This window comes from Oxyura jamaicensis, chromosome 2 (genome assembly GCF_011077185.1).
Source record: "Oxyura jamaicensis isolate SHBP4307 breed ruddy duck chromosome 2, BPBGC_Ojam_1.0, whole genome shotgun sequence".
Taxonomy (NCBI): domain Eukaryota; kingdom Metazoa; phylum Chordata; class Aves; order Anseriformes; family Anatidae; genus Oxyura; species Oxyura jamaicensis.
In genome coordinates, this window is record NC_048894.1 from 18,103,206 (window position 1) to 18,124,563 (window position 21,358).

The 21,358-nt window shown below is 45.4% G+C and overlaps 1 protein-coding gene across 1 annotated transcript in view; it reads left to right on the forward strand.

The window, feature by feature from the left end:
• Nucleotides 1–14,709: 14,709 nt before the first annotated feature.
• The window catches only part of ARHGAP21 (Rho GTPase activating protein 21), a 121,382-nt gene continuing 114,733 nt past the window's right edge, over nucleotides 14,710–21,358 (forward strand). The window contains exon 1 of the mRNA XM_035316532.1: nucleotides 14,710–14,939. Within this exon, the coding sequence (XP_035172423.1) occupies nucleotides 14,865–14,939 (75 nt within the window). The 5' untranslated portion in view covers nucleotides 14,710–14,864. The remainder of the gene's footprint in view (nucleotides 14,940–21,358) is intronic.

Sequence of the window (21,358 nt, forward strand, 5' to 3'; positions counted from 1 at the left end):
TCTTACAATCGGAGACAAAGTAAATAAACTGATAACGGCTGTGGTAGATATACAGATGGAAAAATGAAACGACTTGGGAAACAAGATTGATCTGAACTACTTTGAGTCTCCTTTCCTTAAAAATTTGAACAGGTAAGTTTAGGTAAGTAATGCAATCTGAAACAGGAGATGCAAGTAGAGCATAGCAAAAAAATAAATTATGTTACCTGTCTTGGTAAAAGTCATCAGTTCAGAACCAGAGTCACTTTCTTAGCTCTGAATTTGTATAGCTTCACACTTTATTCCCTGAAAAATTTTCTTCTTTGTATCAGTAATTGTGATTGCTTGCAGTAATTCTTTTACTGACTGTTTCCTTACTACTCCTTTTATCTGTTATATTTTCCATTCTTTTTATCTCTTGTTCATGAAGTTTTAACACTTCTGATTTCCCACTCATTTTTGATTGTCTCCAACTCATTTCACATTTATCTTACCTATTCTGTCTTTTGCTTCCTCCCTTTATGTATTTTCTTTATAATTCCTGCATATCTTCTTTTTTCTTAATTTTTATTTTCCACAGTGTAGCCTTACAGTATCAAATTCTCATGTTGCAAAATTTCCCTCATATGAAGATCAACAATAAGTTAGCTGGAAGTCATCCGTATTTCATTATATTTGGCAATGAGAAGTGCAGCTTTTAAAGAGCCTCCACCCTGCAGCTGCATCTCATCATTGATCCATTTAAATGCACTAATCTAGCCAAAACCCAAATGTTTCCCATTACAACCTGTCTCTAAGTGACATCTATGTGCTAGTTTAGGAGCAGATCTGCATAGCAGAACTACTTTGGAGGTACAACAGGAAAAGATATCCTTCTGGTTCAGCGCTAAACACTTGCATGCTTTTAGACTGAAATAAGGATGGAGCCATGTACTTCCATCCAACTACATAGTAGATGAAATGCACATTGCAAGCATTGCTCACCGAATACAAGCTCTGTAATTATGGGCTACATGTATGATCAGTCACGTGACTGCAGATTGGCTCCCGTGCTTGTAGGGATTTCTCCACAGAAATGGCAAATTGTGAAGTTTGTAATGAACATGGGTGGGATATCTAACGTGCTACCTGTATCACACAGGCCCTCAGGGCTTTGTAGGTGATCATACCACAGTAGTTGTGTGAAGGGAGTAATGAGGCCTGGTCCACCCACAGGCTTGGTTTGCTTGACTTCATTGACAAGGGTGTTCCACTGTAAATCCCGCTGATCAAGATGGGAAGTGTCTTACAAAAACAAAACTTCATTTTGCAGTCCTGTGATACAGCAGTAGTCTGATGTCAATCTCAAAGAAACATGAAAAGGGGGTTTCTTACAATTAAGTAGGAAAATGAGCAGTATATCCAGCACTATATTCATTATTTTGTATGCGTATGTGTTGAAATAAAGATAAATACCCATATCAGATCATCCTTCAGCCACACCACTGTACTTCCCCACTCTCTGGGAGCTGCAGGCCGCCCCAGCACCCCGTCCCAAAGGCTGTCACAGCAGAACCAGAGCCTTTTACGAGGAGCAGGTGGGTGGCTGTAATTCTGGCACTTGGGAACACGTGGAAGGCTACTTCTTGAACCAAAGGCAAGTAGATAAAGGAGAACACACGGTGAGATGTGCAAAGGCTTTGGAGGGCTTTGTGGGATCTGCCACCACATGATCCACAGAGGCCTTACCCAGCTACTTCAGCATTCTGGCACCCCTTGAAATACAAGGGTTTCTCCTCAAACCTTTCTTGCTGTCAAATGTTTTCTACTTGTGTTGGATGGGGCCCTGAATCATAGTTTTAGCTGTGCTAATGCTCACAAGAGTGAAGTCCATCTTTGATCCCAGTGGCACATCCTTTCCAAAACTTTGTTTCTTCCCCTTTAAACCCACAACCCTAATCAACAGCACCCTTGACTTCTAGCATACCTTCCAATACACTCAGCCCTACTGTAGAAATGCTGTTAAAACGCTGAGTTGTACTCGCTTCCTAAATTAACATCCCGGCTGTGATAAATGTGGCAGTTCTTGAATAACAAAGTTATTGTTCCATGCTGTTTGCTGGCAGCATCAGGAGAGTAATTGCACTGGTCTAAGTTCAAGTCACACTCAAAGGCTCTCTCTGCAGCCACAAGGGCTGGAAAATAATCTGTTGTAGGGAGGCTTTGGTTCCCAGCTCCAGTTATATGGAAGGGATGGATCTCCAGCTAACAATAACCAACAATAAGGTGTTAGGCACTCCCTGCTACAAAACACTTCAGGGAATATCTGTACTGCAGATCTTTCTACTATGCTGCCATATGTAATAGGTCTCCAATGAACAACATCAAAAGGAAAACAACCCTTGTTAGAGTGTAGACAAGATCTGAATTCAGTTTTAACACGTTTGGCAGTGTGTAACGCCTAACTCTTCACCTCAATAGAGGTCAGTTATATCATGGCTCAATAGTATAGTTTTTTTCTGGGCTTGTGTATAACTCAGTTGTGCAATGATTTTCTAATTATTTCTTATGCTAGTGGACACCACTGCTCAGTTCTTTATCAGTATTAAATGGGTCTGATTTCTGTATCAATAAAAATGACGTGCACCAGGCAGACTGTTTCCAGGGCCACAAACATCCCTGGTATCCTCTGCGACAGACAGACTGCTAAGTTTTGTAACATGATGGATGAAACTAAATTGAAAATCAATATTTTCTTTTACAGAAGCTTTCAAAATACTGGTCCTGGTGCTTTGTTTAGAATAAAAAGCCCTTCCTTACCAAAAGCAAACCTTTAGTAATGCCAATCCTGTAGCACAGCCACACTGTTGCTCTCACCCCGCAGAACAGCACTGCAATTTATAAAGTGATATGCCAAAGAATTAGGAAATACCTAATTAATGTAATTGAAATGTCTCACTTAATCCATTTGGTTAACAGCAACGCTACCAGGCAAAAATTTCCCCTACACATTCAGATGAAGGCTTTAATGTTAACTCATGTCATGCATATTTCTTAATATAGAGATAATTAATACTTGTATACCAGCAGTTATGCAGAACAGTTGCACAGCAGTCTGCTTATCCTCATCGAAAGGATTTTTTTTATACATAGCAATAAAGTGTTACTTTCATTGTTATTCCCACAATATGAGGGTGAAAAAAAAGGAAACAGGCTAATAATAACTCGTGCAGTTACAGAAGTTCAGGTTCTCCCAACAGTCAGTGAAGAGAAACAAAAAGCCGAAGCAATCCCTCTTAGAAGAGTGGTGTGAACGCTTCTTGTCAGCTTCTGCGACTTCATTGACTATTAAGAGAGCCTAGATGATGAGCTCAGATCAAATGAATAATTTATAGTTGGGTAAAATCAGGTGCCATGGATACCACCCTTGGTGTCTAGCGCACTTGGAGCAGGGAGCACAAGGCATGCAGAAAATTTTATTTGCCTCGGGGTGTCAGAAGTTTGCGTTATTAGGCTCCTTGTTTGCCCAGAATGAGAGCCCTACTGCAGCCAGATTCGCAAGGATGTGCTTGCACTTGGAGCCATGTTGGAACAGCTTTATCCATAACAAGAGCTCCTCATTCTTAACCGAAGGGTGCACTGAGCTAAAGGGGAATGAGATGTTCTTATTTTGGGAAGAGAGTACCCAGCATATGCTGCACTAATCCATCAATATTTTCAATATTTCAGCAGTGCTCCTGCTCTGAATTGGAAGCAAAAGCAAGTATTTTCATTAAAAGCCAGAAGGAGAGAGGGAGTGTGAGAGCCACTTAATTAAAGCATTTCCAGCCAATACTCTGAAGAACTTTTAGATTCTGCACGTATCCTGTGCATAGTCAATGGAAACTGGATGAGCAGAGGCTGAAAAGCCTTGGAGGGAGCTAATGTAAAATGAGCAAAAACTACAATAGTCTAGACTGCAAGAATAAAGCTCTGGCATTTATCTGAGGAGAACCAAAACATTTAGTGACTAAGTGGATCTGCTGGCTGTTGAAGAGAGGCAAGAGAGCCCCAACACAGCCTACAGCAATCTGCCGGCCTGCTCTGAAGCAGGGGCCACATCTGACAGTAATAAGGGGCACTGCTTCTGTATGGGATGCTGCAAGAAGCTGTCTCACAGCCCTAGCCCCTCGCCCAAAAGTGCCCACCTCCCTGCCACAGGCTGGACGAGTTGTCTCTATGCCCTCTTTCAATGCAGAGTAGCAGAAAACACTCAGAGGGGCAAAGAAAGCAGTTTGTTATTCTCTGGCTTCGAAGAACTGTGTAAAACCACATCCAGCATTATTCACATGCTGGGGAGAACTTCACCAGCCCAGCTGTCCATGAAATAACCATCTGGTTTTAGGTGCAGCTAGAGGAGGCTGCTGCCTGTGCTGGTTGTCTTCAGCAGGCAGTGGCACAGAGCATCCTACAAGCGGCATGCCTCGCTCTTTGCCCTTGCACAACCAATTTTGTCACGACCAAGAAGAGCAGAATCCTCCGAGCTGGAGTCAGGAAACATCTCGCAGGAGGAAAAGCCAAAAGATGACTGTTGCAGTGTTTCCACTCAGTTCATGCCTTCGCTACAGCAGCTCAGTATTGGAAGGGGACTTGAGCTGTGCACAGCTGTTATTTACCTCTGTTTTGAAATGCTCAAAGTTGCAGTAATCTGTTTATTTTCCTTTAACTCTTCTGTGCTTCAGAGGTATCACAGAGGCAGCACTGCTAAATATTAAGAAAATTATTGGGCTGGCAATGCTGTAGCAAGTGTTTCTTTGTAAAAGAAACACAATAAATAAAGGAAAGCAGATTAAATAAACATGGAAGCTATCAACACAGCACACACACAAAAAAAAGTCTTAGTGAACAGAGAAGTTTGACAAATGATGACTGGTACAAATCTTTGCTTTTTCTCTGGCTTTCATCAGGATTTCTCTAAACCATAACGATGTCTCCAAACGAGGAGTCCTGACACAGCTTAGGGGAAATGGATTGGAGCCTGCTGCTCCTGCGGCCAGTACTACAGGTTTGGAAAGGAGAAGAGCAAACAGGAATACGGAGACTTTTCCCTTTGGGTTTCTTTTTTTTTATATTAACCAGACCCAGTTATTAAGGGTAATTACCTTTATAGAAGTTGAATGATGCTTGTGGCCCTCACCTCAGGCAGCTACAATCTGATAGTCCACCCCCACCTGATGAAAAGCAAAGACCACTCTTACTGTATCAAAAAGATTAAGCCCTGTCCTTATATATTTTTTTATTTGGGGGGGGGGGGGGGCGGGGAAGGAATGCTTTGCATTGCTGTGCTCGAAGTTTGTTTTGTGTTGTGCTTAGGGCTTAAGGACTGCCTTGAGAATTAAATTAACTTGGACCGTTTCCCCTTGCTTCCCTTGTAATGCTTTGGTCTAATCCTGCAAATGACCTTTGTGTGGACATACTTTGCATCCACATGGAGCCATTTGGAGTCTGGTGCATGCGAAACAGCCCAACGCTGCACTGAAGAATTCAAGTATATCTAATGAGTTAAAATATTTGGCTGCTGCTTCCTTCTGGGAAAGCAGTTCTGAAATGAACATCTGAGGGTGTCTCAGCAGAAGGCTGGGCTGGAAACACTCTGTAAACGTGGCTTTGTTTTTTAGCTCATTACTTTCATTTTGACTTCTGACAGCATCGTGTTATTGCTGATTGGATTTCTGGATTGATTTCTGTCTCGATTTGCATCTCTAAATCCATTCCTAACAGGGACAAAACGCCCAGTGTGACAATTAGTTTAGACACAGTGGAAACATTATATTCAATGCTTTCTCCAGCAAATTCAAATGCATGTTTCTTCTTCATATACTAAAGTTTGCATAGGCAGTCAACATGGCTTGTTTAAAATAAATGAGCTTTTCTGTTCCTTATGTTCCTTAGATGTAATCATTCACATGGCTGGGTTTCCTTTTTTTTTTCCCCATCCAGGCAGATGAGTCACCTGGAACCTGAACCCAGCTCCAGGTGCTCCTCCTGCCCACAGTTGTCTCAGCTGTTTGCTAAAACTAGAGCAGAAATCACTCATTACAGAGTATATCTAATTCTAATCAGGCAGCACCTACTGTAGAATTTGACTTTTGTTCAAAGGGTTTGTAAAAGACTGAAAGGGAATAAGGTCCAATATCTTCTTCTCCTTGAAAGCATCATCCACAGATATTCCTCTCTCTGGAGGCTGGTTGTAGCTTTCTGGGAAATTTATAAGACTCCTTCCAGGAAGCTATGATGACAGATTAGCTCTGTTAAATTACCAAACACATTCCTAATCCAGCCTATTTGGGAAAATCCACACTATACAAATGTAAATACAGTCCAGTTTCCCCCACATTTTTTTTTTCCTTTGGGAGGGGTGAGGAGCTTCATGCCTTCCTGGATGCTGTTTCCCCGTTTTCTATCTTGCTAGTGGGAAGAAAAAAAAAATCAGTTTAGAGATCAGTTTATAGGTTTAGAGACCTTCTGTCCTTTAGATGGCTCCTGCTGTCCCAGAGAGTATCTCTTGTGTCTCTCTTCAGTGAAAAGAGAGCTGAGCAGCGGTCAGCATAAGTAGCGGCACATGGAGTCAGATTTAGAGGTGAGTACCTGGTTTCTACCAGATATCTGCCAGTGATGTGATCAGCTCAAAGTGAAGTAAAAGCTCTTTGGACAGAGTGGGCAAAACAAGAAAGCAGCAACTGATATATTGCCTTTGGGTGGAGCACGTCATTGTTGGAAGGAGGGAGGGTTCTAATGAAAGGAATATATTACGATGATATAAATGCATTATTTTTCTTCCTGATCTGCTCAGTGCCTGAAAGCTATCTTGACCCAGCCCCACCTCTAGAGGAAGACTGTCAAATGCCAGGGTTCGGGAGGAAGCTGTCACACCTTGTCCCTTTGGAGGGAAGCTGTGGACAGTCAGAAGAAATACAAGATGGGCAGCCTGAATTTTGGAGACGGCTGTTTGCACCTCTGTGCTACTACAGTGCAGTCTCACTAATCAGCAGATCAAGCTGCTGCTGATGTGATAAAGCAAGGACAGAGTGATAACACTGTTGTCAATTCATCACCAGCTACTTCCACCTAAATTGTCAGTTAAGTAGTTAAACTAAACATTTTACAAAATAGGGCTGATTTATCACCTCTCAGCAGACAGCAGAGAACCAAAGACAGCTGCTTTTTTCAGCAGAGGGGCCATGGTAACCCAAATTGTCATTTCACTTTTTTTTTTTACCATTTGAGCAACTAAATCTTTTCTGTCATGGCCAATTTTAAATAGATTGGATGTTCATTGTGTTGAACTCTTTAAACTTGTATGTATGGGAGGGGATGGTTTTGAGGGATGGTTTTGAGGGAAAACGCTGCACATCTAATAGTCCCTGCTGGCTTTCTAAAACAAGTTAACATTGTTTGACCTAAAGTGAATAAACTCTCAACAGGACTGAGGCTGATGACTTTATCTGTTAGACTCTGGCTCCTCTGATTTAAAACAAATGAAAAACTGCTGATAGTTTAAGTGAATGCAGAAAAGATGGGAGTGATTTTTTTTCCCTCTAGCCCTTTACAAAATTAGGAAATCTTGCTGTAAACAACATGCATGGCATTTTCAGAAACAAGTTGTTATTCCACAGTGACAGTTTCCAACAGCAAAACGAGAAAAACAAGAGTTTTGCTTTGCTTATGGTTTCTTAGTGTTTCAGTAGCTTTTCATTGCTAGGAACTCAAACTAAAAGTAAAGCGAGTTCTGCTGTGCTCCTCCTCGTCATAATCTATTTGCTCAGATTTTATGCTGCAGCTAATTCCCCTGGGCACACTGAATTATACTTGAATTTGTTTTTGTCTCTGTCTGGATGATGTTAAATTCCTGCAGGCTTGAACAATGTCATACTTCTTTACAGAGCACCGAGTCTGATTTTAGAGAGAACAACCGAGGCTTACTGCTGTAGAGGGTGTGCATCAGCCTGCCTTTGCACACCTTGGTAGCCTCATGCAGACACCTCTGGGTCCAGTTCAAGGAAAGAATATACGTGCACGCGTGGTGGCATTAATAAGTGCTTGAGCGTGAACGCACAGCACACCCACAACTTCTCATCATCTCTGTTTTGGACACACTTCTTGTGGAAGAATAACCTGCCTTGCTACTCGTCATCCTTGCTCTGAGGGGAAATGAAATACCACAGGCCTCTTACCTGCATGCAGCCTTCTGCTTGGTGACGCTTCAGTGGTGCTGGCCAGGAGGAATGGTCATCTCTCCGTGAAATCCTGGCTTCTCTTGGGGCCTCGGACATTGTCACCCAGACTGTGTGAGGAGCAGTATCCTGAGAGACAGCTCTCCCTCCGTGCCTCAACTTTGTTATGTGAGAAGACCACACTGAAGACTGGGGGACATCAGCTGAGATGTTGCTCTCATAGGGTAACTACCTGGTTCCCAAAACAACTGCCAGAAGCCAAATGGCTACTCTCTGTTGGTTCTCCCAAACACACAAATTATTCTGAGAATAAGCAGCTCATGGTCTCCTCTTCCAAACCCTGGCATTTAGTCTGTGCTGACAAACACTGCTGTTGTTGGGGTCACATCACGCCTCCTGTTTGCAAAAGAAAAGGTGTTGGAGGCATATGCATACACACACATACAGATGTTCTCGGATCAGGTCTCCAGATGCCTTGGAGAAGAACAAAAAGTGCCAGCAAACGGCAGCCACATAGCCTTTATAAAACATATCTTCTTTGGGTAGCACTGAAAAGTAAGATCCAGCTTTCTACCTCAGAGAAACTTGAACCCAAGCCAGGATGCCTAGCAAACCACCACTCCTCCCATCCACCGCATCATCCCACAGCTGGTATGGGAGGAGGCAACTTGACCGTTTCTACACATATTTCAGGTCAGGACACTAGAACCATCACTCGCCCTGGGGGGAAAGTTCTGTGGTCTCATGCTGTTGCTGGAAAGAAGCTGAGGTGTCCTCAAAACAGGAGGTTGGGGAATTGGCTTGGCACAGGATAGGAAATAAAGCCAGGGAAGGCAGTCTCTAGTAGCTTCTGCACAGAAGATGACTGCCCCCTTCCCATGCACATCTCTACTCAGTGGCTACAGTACAGGGGACATGGGTCCTGAAAGCACAGCCAGAAATATTCCCCACAGACTCCCTGAGCACACCCAGTAGTGATCTTCACTTCACGGTCTTGAAGCTGCCGTGCATTTATGTGATATTGCACTCAAGCTGTCTCATTGCCTCAAGTCATTCTCAAGTCATGCCTCAGCTACGGCAGGAGGAAGGATCCGAGGGGAAGGCAAGAGGCTGCATTGCCCATCAGACCAGTTAGTTTAGTGGTGGAGGGTAGTCTGAGGACATCTGAGTCAGCAGTGACAGACTTCTGGTCTTACCAAGTCCCTTTTTCTCATCCTCACCTGTATTCAGCGAGCCTGGTGATGCTGGCTCTGGTCTGCTTCCATGCCCAAGAAGTCACAGTACTGTACTTCCCCTTTGTTCAACCCAGCACACGTCCAGCCTTGCCCAGTACCTGCTCTGCACATCCCATTATTCACGGGCACTGCTGGCAATCAACCTCACGCCCAGGTCGGAGCCCATGCTATACATTTTTCTCCACGTCTTCAATACATTTTTCTGTTTGTAGTAAGATACCTTACCACTCTCAAGATGCACACATCTTCAGCATCCTCTCTGGCTTTCCAGTAGACAATGCTTCTTCCTCTTCATCACAACTTTAGTTAGGCAGAGATTACACCCAGGGACTAAGCCATGAAGAATGCAGTATGCACTCAAAATGGAATTACATGTAGGGAATATTGCATAGCAGCCTGTAACTGGTGGAAACAGCACTGCTGAAGCTTCGGGATGCCAAAATCTCTTACTATAGACCCAGTGGCAGGCTGGCTTCACTTCCTCTTGGCAGTGCTCTGCAGCACTTGAAAAGCATCAGCATCCAGGGCCAAGTGAGGTAGGTGTGATCTCCTGTGAAGACTGAAATAAAAGCAAGGAGGCGCTTTGGTCATAGTTCAGTGTACACGTGGGAGCCAAAGTGTAGGTATGGCAGTGATGAGATTAATCTCTGCAGCCAGAATATAGGTGATAGGAAAGACCATAGCGTGAGATGGGAGTATTAGGGTACAATTACTAACAAAACAGCCATCATCAATAATATCTAGGATGAATAATATGTTAGTGCTGGATGGGAAACCGTTGCATGCATCACGGCTGAATCACAGGAATCTTAATGCAGAAATCTGTAAAGCAAATACGATTGCAGACAATGGTTAGATTACTGTGTGGCTCTACTTGTGATTTCACAGAAGGCTTTTATATGCCTAGGAAGGAACTGTATTCCAGCTGCAGTATCTTGGATATATCAGATAACGAAAAATGTATTCGTTGTGCATTTTTTGATCTCCCATTCTGGGGAAAATGTAACAAATCATCCTCATGTAGGGCACAAGTCAACATCCTCTGGAGCATGGAAGCTGTTGTTGGAGCACGGATGTCAGTTGGTGCCCTGGCCACGCGCTGAAAGAAGCCCATAGCCAGGCTGCTCGCTGTGGTGCTCACAAAGGCTGCTAGGGAGGCAGCAGCATTCTCAGAAACAGAGAAACCGTAGAGGTGGCCATGTTCAGCCTGACCCTCTCAAAGCAGACCCTGCCTCTGAGATTTAAGGAGCTGGGGTCTGTGGTAGGAAGCCTTACCTCAACAGCTCCCACAAGCGACAATTTCTGAAGGCAAACATCAGTGCAAACGTCTACTAGCTTATAATCATATCTCTTCCCACTCACTCTTCCTTTCATTTCCAAACCCAGGTCCTTTAAACTTGAACCTTTTCTTATTTAACTCCTCAGATTTAACTCCTCAGTCTTCCCCCTACCCCAGCACAAAATACCCAGGGTTTACTCTTATCTCCCACTGTTCCCTATCTAATCTACCCTACCAGGTACTCCACACTAATCTAATCTAAAAATTCCTGTAGAAACCTGCTCTCCCTTTATCCTCTGTTTCTCCGCACTTGCATTTCTCTCTAACCCAAGGGTAGGACACTGGGAACTACCCATGGCTGAACCAACTCACTGCTCGTGGCACCTCAGTTCTGACAGATCATGGTGGGCTGCACGTCGTGAGAGAGGAAAGGGCCTTCGAGATGGCACGGACAACAAGGCTTCTTGGGAAGCGAGTTGCCTCACCATGGGCTGGGTGCAGTTTAGATGTCTAAACATGTCGTAGGTGTGAGAGAAAGGCAGGCCCTTGGGCTCTGCCAGAGGTAGATGCTAAGGACCATGTGGGCAGAGGGCTGGTACCTCAAACATATTTAATGTAATGAGTTTCAGTCCTCTGGTCTACCCACTCAAGTGAATTTTGATATCAAAAATTTAGCCTTTAGAATTTCTGTGTTCTCAAGATAGCGACATGTTCATTTCGCAAATGTGAGTTTAAGAAGATACAGCCCCATATTTGTGTCGTTGCTGACCCAGCAGAACTGGCACCACAGAACAACCGAGCATGCCTCAGCCCCTGGACGGCAGCGTAAGCTTAACTCTGCCTGCCTCCGGAGCTGCTAGACTTTGCACTGAAGTGGCTGAGATGCGCTCAGAGATATCTGCACCAGCTCTCCTGTGGGGATGATACTCTTTAGCAAGGAGTGATAATAAACAGTAGGATGGTGCTAACACTTTAAGCTCCTGCAGCTGTCTGCTAACAGAATACGTGTCAACACCTTCAGACTAGAAGGTGAGAAAGTGGAATTAGAGCTCTCGGTTACCCTAATTCTGCTTTTGCAACCTCTTTTATTAAATCACTTTCAAAGGTGGCTAGGAGACTCAGAGATTTTGCTTGTGTGTTATGAATCTGAGATAACGAGCTCATTTCTGAAAGCTTGCATCCTTCTGTAAGTTTCCCTGTTGCAACTATGACACCGTATTTAGAGTGAAAAATTACAGCACATGAAAGTCCTAAAGATATCCCAGCCCCCCAGGCAAAAAACATCTGCCACAAAAAAACAGAAAAATGTGATTATGAGGAAGAAAATGAAGTACATATAGCTTAATGAAGATTTGGTAGTATAAATATGTATAAATATTCTTTTGATAATTACACAAATATAACCTTCCCAGAGTTAATAATAAGATGTATTTCCTTAGCCAAGCCATGAAATAATTTGTGATTCTAGAATTATATTTTCCTCTGTGATATTTTCGCCTCGCTTGTATATTTTGAGAGCTAAAGCTAGAGAATTTGATTGGCAATGTAAGAAAAAGTAAAAATGGAAGATTTGTCACTGTGTCGATGTAGCTCTGCTGATATAAATAGAGACTTGCTAGATACTAAATGATTGCTCAGATAGTCTATTCATGTTTAAATCTCTCTGAGACATTTTATAAATCTGACAACTTTCTACATGGATATTAGTTATGATGCTAATTTAGATTTGGAGTCTGTAGCTCCCATAGGAAAAGTGATGATCATGAATACATGGAAGTTATTTTATATACATAATAGATTTTCAATGATGTTCTGCAGGTTGGCACGATGACTAAAGTGCAGAGAGCAGTATGCAGCCAAGGAGACAGCAACAGTTCTTGGTTTTGTTTCATAACAGCTTCCAAACAGGAAAAGTGCCCCAGTTATTCCCCTTCGTCACCCCTTAAAAATCTCAGGTGATTTTAACTCTGATCTTTTCAACTTCTTGACAACGATGGACTGGATGATGTTATAAGCTTGCTCAGGGGTTGGATGGCAAATAAATCATAAAGTGTTGCATATCAATGAGAAATTATTAAGGAACTTGACAAAATGATCCTGTGTGTTGCTAGCTGAGCAGCAGTACGCTTAATTAAAATATGTGTACATAATCTCTGCTCCACATCAGGTTCAGCCACTAAGTGGTCCTTAACATCAGAAATTTATGAGGACCGGAAAATGGGGGTCTAACATTCCCTTCACACATGGACTTCAGAAACTACTACAAGTTTTAACTGTATATACATCTACAGAAATCAATGGAATCACACAGAATTGTAGGTACGCACCTAAATCAGGGTGACGAGACTTGTAATGTACTTTTTCATTCAGTAGACAGTAGATATGACCAGATGTCAAGGATCAACATTTGGACGTTCAGACTTTTCTCAGTTCTCAGGAAGTCAGTATTTCTACCTGCTGTGATGGGAGTGGTTGCTGGATAAGTAGGCCGGTCACCTCCTTTCTGAGGTCACTGAGAATAGCTAAGTAAATAAATAAAACCACAAAACACCAGCACATTATTACTGTTTTGAGGGCACAAACGAGATGAGACCTTTACCATTTCATACAAGTCACTTCATTTTTCATAGCTCCCTTTCACAGAGACTTCAGTTGTCCAGTCGCTGTTCTAGAACAGGAAAAGAAAGAAAGAAAGAAAAAATAAAAAGGTCTCACAGTGGTTAAGACCGAAGCAGGGGACACGGGGGACACGTTTACTTTTGGTACCTTCACCGGGGCACCGCTGCCAGGCTCCTGCCAGCCCTCAGGCTGGCGGCACCGGCCTGACTGACCCCGTCTCGGAGCCCCCGGGAGCGCAAGGACCAGGTGCAGCTCGAGGCCTGCCACAGAAGCGCTAAATCCTTCCCCAGGGCAGAAAAAGGGCGATTATTCCCGTGAGGAACCCGAGAAAGCTGGTGGGGAGGAGAGGAGAAGCGCGGGGCCCGCCGCTCCGCGCTCCACACAGCGGGGCGGGCGGTGGCAGCCAGCTCCTGCCCTCTCGGTGTCGTCTGAGGAGGAGGAGGGCGGAATTTTGGAGGGAACAGAACCCGCCGGCCCGGAGGCGGAGGAAAGGGGACGGCGACGAGAGCCGCCGAAGGGGCCGGAGCTGTGTGAGAGTAAGAGGGGGCCGGCGGCGGGGGCAGCGCCCCTCAGGGCCGGGGAGAGGCGAGGCCGGGGCGGACACCGCGGAGGCCCCGGAGGGCCGGCGGGGACGGGCGAGCCGCGGCCGGTGCCCAGGTGGCCGGGGCGGCGCAGCTGGCAATGCCTGACGGCGGGGGACCGGCGGGGGGAGCGGCCCGGCGGTGGCGAGGGAGGCCCGAGGGAGGGGCGGCGGGCGGGGCGCGGTGGTCTGATCGCCGGCGGCCCCGGCGACGTAGCCGGGGGGGGGGAGGGAAGCAGGGCGCTGGCTGCGAAGCGGGGAACAAAAGCCCGGCTCCGGGAGCGACGGGGCTTGGCCGCGTCGAGATCTTTTGTCGCCGCTTCCCAGCCGCGGTTTGGGTGGCTGCGGGGCCCCCTCGGCGAGTTGAGCAAAGTTCAGGCGGCGCGGAGCCGCCGGGACGGGAGGGTCCGGCCCCGGGGCGCGCTCCCCGCCCTCCGCCTCCCTTCCCCGGGCCGGCCCTGCCCCGGGCGGCTCGCCCCGTGCCGCCGCCAGCCCGCGTGCGGCGGGGAGGGAGGGAAGAGGGAGGGAAGGAGCGGGCGCCTCCCGCCTCCGCCTCCCTCTCCTCCCCGCGGCTGGGGCTGTGGATAGGAGGAGTTGGAGGAAGAGGAAGATGACGAGCGAGTGCAATTAGCCTAACAAGGGACGGGTGGCGGCGGCGGCTCCGCGCCGGGGACTGACACCTCCGCTCTTTTCTCTCTCTCTTTCTCTCTCTCTGGCTCCAGCCATGAAGGCAGAAGCGGGGCAGCGCGGCTGAAGCCCCGGGGCCGTCCCGGCGCTCTGCCCCATGGCCGCTGCGTGACGGGGCCGAGCCCCCACCCCCGGCGGCGGGGCCGGCCCGGGCTCGTCGGCGGCGTGGCCGCGCTGGGTGTGTGCGAGCGGCTTCGGCGTTGCCTCTCCCCCACCGGCTCCATTCCCTTCTTCCCATTCCCGATGTGGGCTCCAGAGGACTCGCCCCTCCTTTGTAGCCGGGAACTGAAATAATGGCGACCCGGTGGACAGCGGGGCCGCCCGGCGGAGATGGAGACACCGAGCCCCCCCCGGGCGGCAGCGGCCAGGTAGGAGCGGGCGGGACGCGGGTGCGGGGCTGCGGGGCCGGGCCGGGCCGCCTGCCTCCCTCCTTCCCTCCCTCCCTCCTGCCGCGGGGAACGGCTTGGCTGGAGCGGGCTTAATGGCCGCCCCCTCTCCCTCCTTCCCTCCCTCCCTCCCGCCCTCTCCCTCTCTTCCTGCCCGCCCGCCCCGCAGCCGCTGGGACGTGGGCGCTGGGAGAGGGGTGTCTTGGCGGCCCCGGGCGGAGGTTGCCGTGGGTCCCCCCCCCGGCTGCCCCACCCGAAGCCCCTCAGTGTCCCCGAGTGCCTCCCCCCTAGAAATACCGGCCTGGCGCCGAGCTCCCTTTGTAGGAGCTCCTCCAGCCCTGCCTGCAGGCAGCGGCTGGCGTTAGACGTGTCCCCGGCCGCAGCGTTTCGCCGGGAGTTGAGTTTAAAAACTTGACGGCGTGCCTTATGGTGGCATCGCGGCATGTTTGGACAAGCAAACCCTTGGTTTTTAGCGAAGAACTCCGTCTAATGCCCCCCTCCGAGCTGGCTATTAATAGTCATAAATATCTGCGAAACGGCCGGCAGCTCACATCCAGCAAAACAGATGTAACGGCTCCGGCCACGTTGCTCCGAGATCTGCCTTAAACTTTATTTACAAACTTCCTTTTGTGTTTCTCTAACTTGAGGCGTGTTGCGCTCGTGACGGAAAGCTGGCTTTAATCTGTGTAGGGCTGTGGAATGGGTGTCCTTCATGTAGACGGTCCCCTTTTGTTTGCTGAAATTGGAATACCGTAGGCTGTTATTAAACCTACAGAGTTAAAAAACAAAAGTTTTTTTTTTTCAAAAGTGCCAGGTTTTGTTTTACTGCTATCCTCAGTTCACCTCTTTGCCTTGATTTCCAAACGGCACATATGGTGGTGTAAGATTTTCTTCGCTGCCGTTGTCTCAATTAAGAGATCCACACAGTCTCTTAAAGCAGGTGGGTTAGGTGAGGACAAAATGGGGGTTTTAAGTAAAAGCAGAAGATGCTAAGATTTGAGACTTAGTGATGAATTGTGTTTGTTAATTTGTATGTAGATTTTATATGGCGTTATTGAAGTCCTTTTTTGAATGTAACTGAAAACAAAGCCATTTTTGGAGCATGCATCCTTTAATACTATTTAAATAGTGTGGGAAGAGGGAAGAAGCCACATGGCCAAGTGTAAAAGTGAAAATCTGCCTTTTAATTCTGTCATGTTGAGACTGCTGGCCTTTTGGCACTGGTGCTCTTGTCATAATCCACCTCTCCCTACTGTGGTAAGCCCTAATGAGGCCTCTGGCACCTTTGGAGCTTGTCTTAGAGCTGTCTAACCGGGGACTACTAATAGGTATGGAATTGCAAAATGGGCTGCGCTGCCTGTTGTTTCACCTGGTATTTCTGTGTTGCAGTTAACATTTAACTGCTAGAAAACATGCACTTACACTGATGACTGCCCTAATCACAGCAGGCCTGAAATAATCTTCGCTTGAATGAAGATAGCCCTCATGAATACCTAATCGAGGTCGTAATGCATTCTTAGTTCCTTTAGTGCACGTATTCCTATATGGTTTAAAGTACAATTTGTTTATTTATTTTTATATTCATACATTGGTGTGAAATGCCAAGAGAGAGTGAGGGGTTGTGGTTTGCGATCTGCTGTCTGAGTTCAGCTGATGAAATGGTCACTGTGTTCACTACTGATGTGAACAAATCCCTTTAACTCCAAAAGAGGACTTGTATTAAACACCGAGAACCTCTTTTCCCCTGAAAAAAGATCAGAAAACACTTGGTGAAATTACTGTAAAAAGGAGTCGTGAATTTGCAAAGAAGTTCCTGCTGTTGTAGGATTTTACAGCGTTTTAATACTTGACATGCAAGGTATTTGTAATTTTGGGAAATGATTTATGCTTTTGGCACACTATCTCCCATATGTTGTTCACATTGTCATGCAGTATTAACTTATGACCATGTAATAATGTTTAGCTGTAGACCTGTATGCACAGCAAGATGTCATGAGGAGGACCCCAAGTATAGCTTGTGTTCATAATAGGCAAGGCAGCTGCAAGAGAAACTAGGATTTTCAGCCAGATAAAGGCTTTGGAAGCGTACAGCTATAAACACTGGGGCTTGATAAGAACAGAACTTGTCCTATGTCTTCAAGATCACTGGTTGTACAAAGAAAAGGAACTGAGTAAGAAACAGGTGTGTATCTTTACAACACAGAGGTGGGAAAATTGTGGACATGCAATTTGACTCCTTTGGGGTAATGCATATATGGATAGATTTTATTTTTTTTTGTTGTTTATATGCCTGTTTACTCTGATATTATATTATTTTTTTTGTCATGCCTTGCCATTATTTCTACTTTTTTTTTTTTCCCACTTTTTTTCTTTTTCCTTGACACTGCACCTGGAAGTCTTTCTCACTACAGAGCCCCTTCACTGAAATGATTTTTGAGAACAAAGATGATGCATTCAGGCTCCCATCTGAACGTACAGCGCCTGTTCAAAGGGACAGATCACGTATTCTGGGCTCTTGGGGGAGCTGGCAGAGAGGGCCAGGGACTCTCAGGGCTGTTTGCCATTCTTTTTGAAATCTGACACACATTTGCAAATGGGTGGAAGAACCACTGAGCTTGTGTTCATAAAGACAGATAAGTGAGAGTGTGCTTTTTCTGGCTTTTAGATTATTAGGCATATACTATCTCCATTTTTTCAGGTTGTAGCAGTGTTTTGCTGTAGTGATTAAGCCCTGTTGAGGTACAGGCAGTGCTATGCTAGTCTCAACATCACATTTATAGCCCTGTCCAGATTGGAGACTGGAACTGGCTTTTCTGTTAGTGTAAGTTAAAATCTCTTTCCCTGCTTAGAAAGGCATGAAAAAAGTGCTCTTTTTGGTTTTCTGTTCCCGCTGTTTTGCATTTACTTCAAATCGGTTTGTGGTGTAGCTTTCTGTTATTTGTATTGAAATGAAATTGTGATTAGTATTTTTTTTATCTATACATTTAAACACTTTTCAATGTTTGTAGCTTTAAAATGTATTTTTTTTTAATGGTAAACAATAGTTTCCTCCATTTATGAACACTAAAATACTTTATAAAATACATTTTATTAGGAATTTTTAATATATTTTTTTTCTGTTGGAACTCAGAGCACAAACATGTTTAGATTTTTGTTACTGGAAATATCTCATACTACAAAGAAATTTGGAGCGTGGTGTCTTTTTTGTCTTTTTTTTTTCTTGCTTAACAGCTGAATTGTTAGGCACAGTAGACTGTCTTTAGAGATTCCTGTGAGTTTCTGCATTTGATGGTAATTTGATGGGAGTACATAGGCTTCAGTAAAAGAAAATTTTCTTTAGTATTTTTAGATATTCAGTATTTGTGGTTAAAAAGAAAGGGGGAGAAAACCCCACAATATTTTTCTCTTACACCTTATCAGAGAGAGCACAACTGCATAAACTGGAAGGGTCAGGAACCAGAGAACGACAATGATGACAGTAAAAATAGAAAATGATTGGCATTTTCACTAACAATAATTAGTAGACTGTGCTGGATGTTTTAGCAGCCTGGTTGGGATGACACTGGTAGGCTCAGAGTGGTGACACGCAGGTGTTGAGTGTCTCTACTGTAGGAGCACAAGCACTGGAGGCTGTAGTTAGGTTCTGTGTTTCAGTCTTTACATAATTATGCCTGTAAATGTGTAAGCTGCTCTGGAACTCAGTATCTGTGGAGACCAGTACTTCTCTGTGCTTGATGGGTAGAGGCATGCCCATAATGTATAATGAGGTTCAACCATAATGTAAAAACTCAAAATTGGAGAATGGCATTCATAAGGTTTGGTATGTAAAATGAGTTTTCTTTTTGTATTGTGTACTACCATTAGAAATGCATATTACTTGTGATAGAGAGCTCTCTGCAAACACCGTATCAAGGGAGAATAAACACAATATAAATACCACTGTTACCAGAGAGAGTGGTGATTTTAACTACTGAGAAAGCTTTAGTCAAATCCTTTTCAGTCATGCAAGCCTAACACTGGCTTTTGCTCTCATTTATGTCGGAGAAAGCCTAAGGTAATTTGATGGAACATGGACCTCTTCCATGGGGAAATGTTGCGTATTTGGTAAGTGACAACATAAAGCAGTAAACAGTTAATTTTCTTCAAGAAAATGAAGGGATGTGCCTTCAAATGTAGATGCATCTGATGTTTTTGTAAAAGTGACTTTCTTCTTCTCCAAAAGACACCTTTGTTGATGGCACCACTTAGATAATTGCTTGAAAAACAAGAATTTTTGGAAGAGAAGCCTGATGGATTGAAGAATGCTTTGAACTGTATCAGTTCAAAATAAGTGCATTTACTGTATGCAGTATTTTTTTTATAGGGTAAATCATAGAATATCCTGAGTTGGCAGGGACCCACAAGGATCACGGAGTCCAGCTCCTGCCTCCACACAGGACCACCAAAACCAGCCCCTATGTCTGAGGGCATTGTCCAAATGCTCCTTGAACTCCAGCAGCTCAGTGCTGTGACCACTGCCCTGGGGAGCCTGTCCCAGTGCCTGACCACCCTCTGGGTGCAGAACCTTTCCCTATCACCCAGCCTGACCCTCCCCTGTCCCAGCTCCATGCCGTCCCCTCGGGTCCTGTCGTTGTCCCCAGAGAGCAGAGCTCAGCGCCTGCCCCTCCGCTCCCCTCGTGAGGGAGCTGCAGGCCGCCATGAGGCCTCCCCTCAGCCTGCTCTGCTCGGGGCTGAACAAACCCAGGGCCCTCAGCCGCTCTTCATACGCCTTCCCCTGCAGACCCCTCACCACCTCGGCAGCCCTCCCTTGGAGGCTCTGTGCCAGCTTTATGCCCTCCCTGGCGCACCCCAGGGCACGGCTGGCCCTCCTGGCTGCCAGGGCACACGGCTGGCTCGTGGCCAGCTGGCCTCCACCAGAGCCCCCAGGCCCCTTTCCGCAGGGCTGCTCTCCAGCCTCTCGCCCCAGTCTGTGCGTACAGCAGGGGTTGCTCTGTCCCAGATGCAAAATCCAGCACTTTTTCTCATTAAATTCCATGCAGTTGGAGATTACCCAGCACTCTTAATTTGTCAAGATCTCTCTGCAAGGCCTCTTTACCCTTGGAGTCTACAGCTCCTCCTTAGTCAACAGCTAATTTAGCATCATCTGTAAACTTAGTGTATTATTTAAGCCCTGTGTCCAGATAACTTATAAAAGCATTAAAGTGAGCTGTCCCTAAAACGTTTCTCTTTAGCAGTTGTAGCAAACATCATGACACCGATCTGAGTTTTTTCCTTCCATAAGCACTTTAACAAAAATTCCTATCATTAAACTGACTGTGAAAATAACATCTCTGCTACTTCTGATGTATTATTTCTTGTCTGTGCTGTTTACTTACATACGCCAAAAACAATTGAGCCAACTGTTGGGGAAGAGAAGGCATCTCATGACACTTATGCACTTTCTGCATTTATGGTCTTGTACTACTTAATGTACGAAAATGTCTTCCTGTAGGTGGATGACTAAAACGTAGCTCAGCAGAAGAGTATTGGCTCTGGAAAGAGTAAAAGCCTAGTTTTAAATTTGTGAATGCAGGCGTATGTTACTGTGTCGATGATGATGAGAATGAGTGTGTGCAACCTGTGAGCACTATAAAAAGAAAAACTTTCTATCTTTTCCTGAGGAAATTTGCGTTGCGATGTTTGATAACCTGTTAGCAGTATATCCTGGTACTCGTTGCTGGTCTCTTTATTTAGCAACTGGAAGGTGGAGAAAAATGAAGCTTTTCTAACATTGAGTGGTTTTGTGTTATTCTTCGTTGTCATTGTTTGTACGTTAAGTTGCAGAGGCTAGGAAGCAGAATATAAAAACTTAGGAAATGATGTTAAATGAAAACCGATTTATTTCCTGTTGTTAATAAGGGGTCATTGTTTCTAAAAAGCCTGACTTAGCTGTACTGTAAATGGCGGGGCTTCGTAGTTGGCGTTGAAGCTGTGTGTTAATGGACAGGACTCCAGACGTCAGGCTGATGAGCTGTTAGGTATGACTCCTCCGTTGCAGAGACATCAGACCTATGATCTCATGAAATCCTTGCATTCAGTGCCTTGCTAAAGAGGAAGAGTTTGTCTGCCTCCCATAATAGGTAATATATGTACTAAATAACATGTTGTGCCAAGCATAATAGACAGTGAATGAGAGCTGTGCTGTCTGGTCAGATCGGTGGATGAATGGGGATAATCATGTCACACTTCACCTGTTTACGCAGAATGCAGGTGACTGTAAATACTGTATATCTCCTGTCCAAGTCCTTTTTTGTCTTGTCACTGTCGGTATTGTTACGGAGTCATGGTATTTTTTCCCTATCACTCAGTAGTAGGTGCATACAGTAGAAGTGTAAGCCCAGGTGATGGGTGGGAAGAGCAAC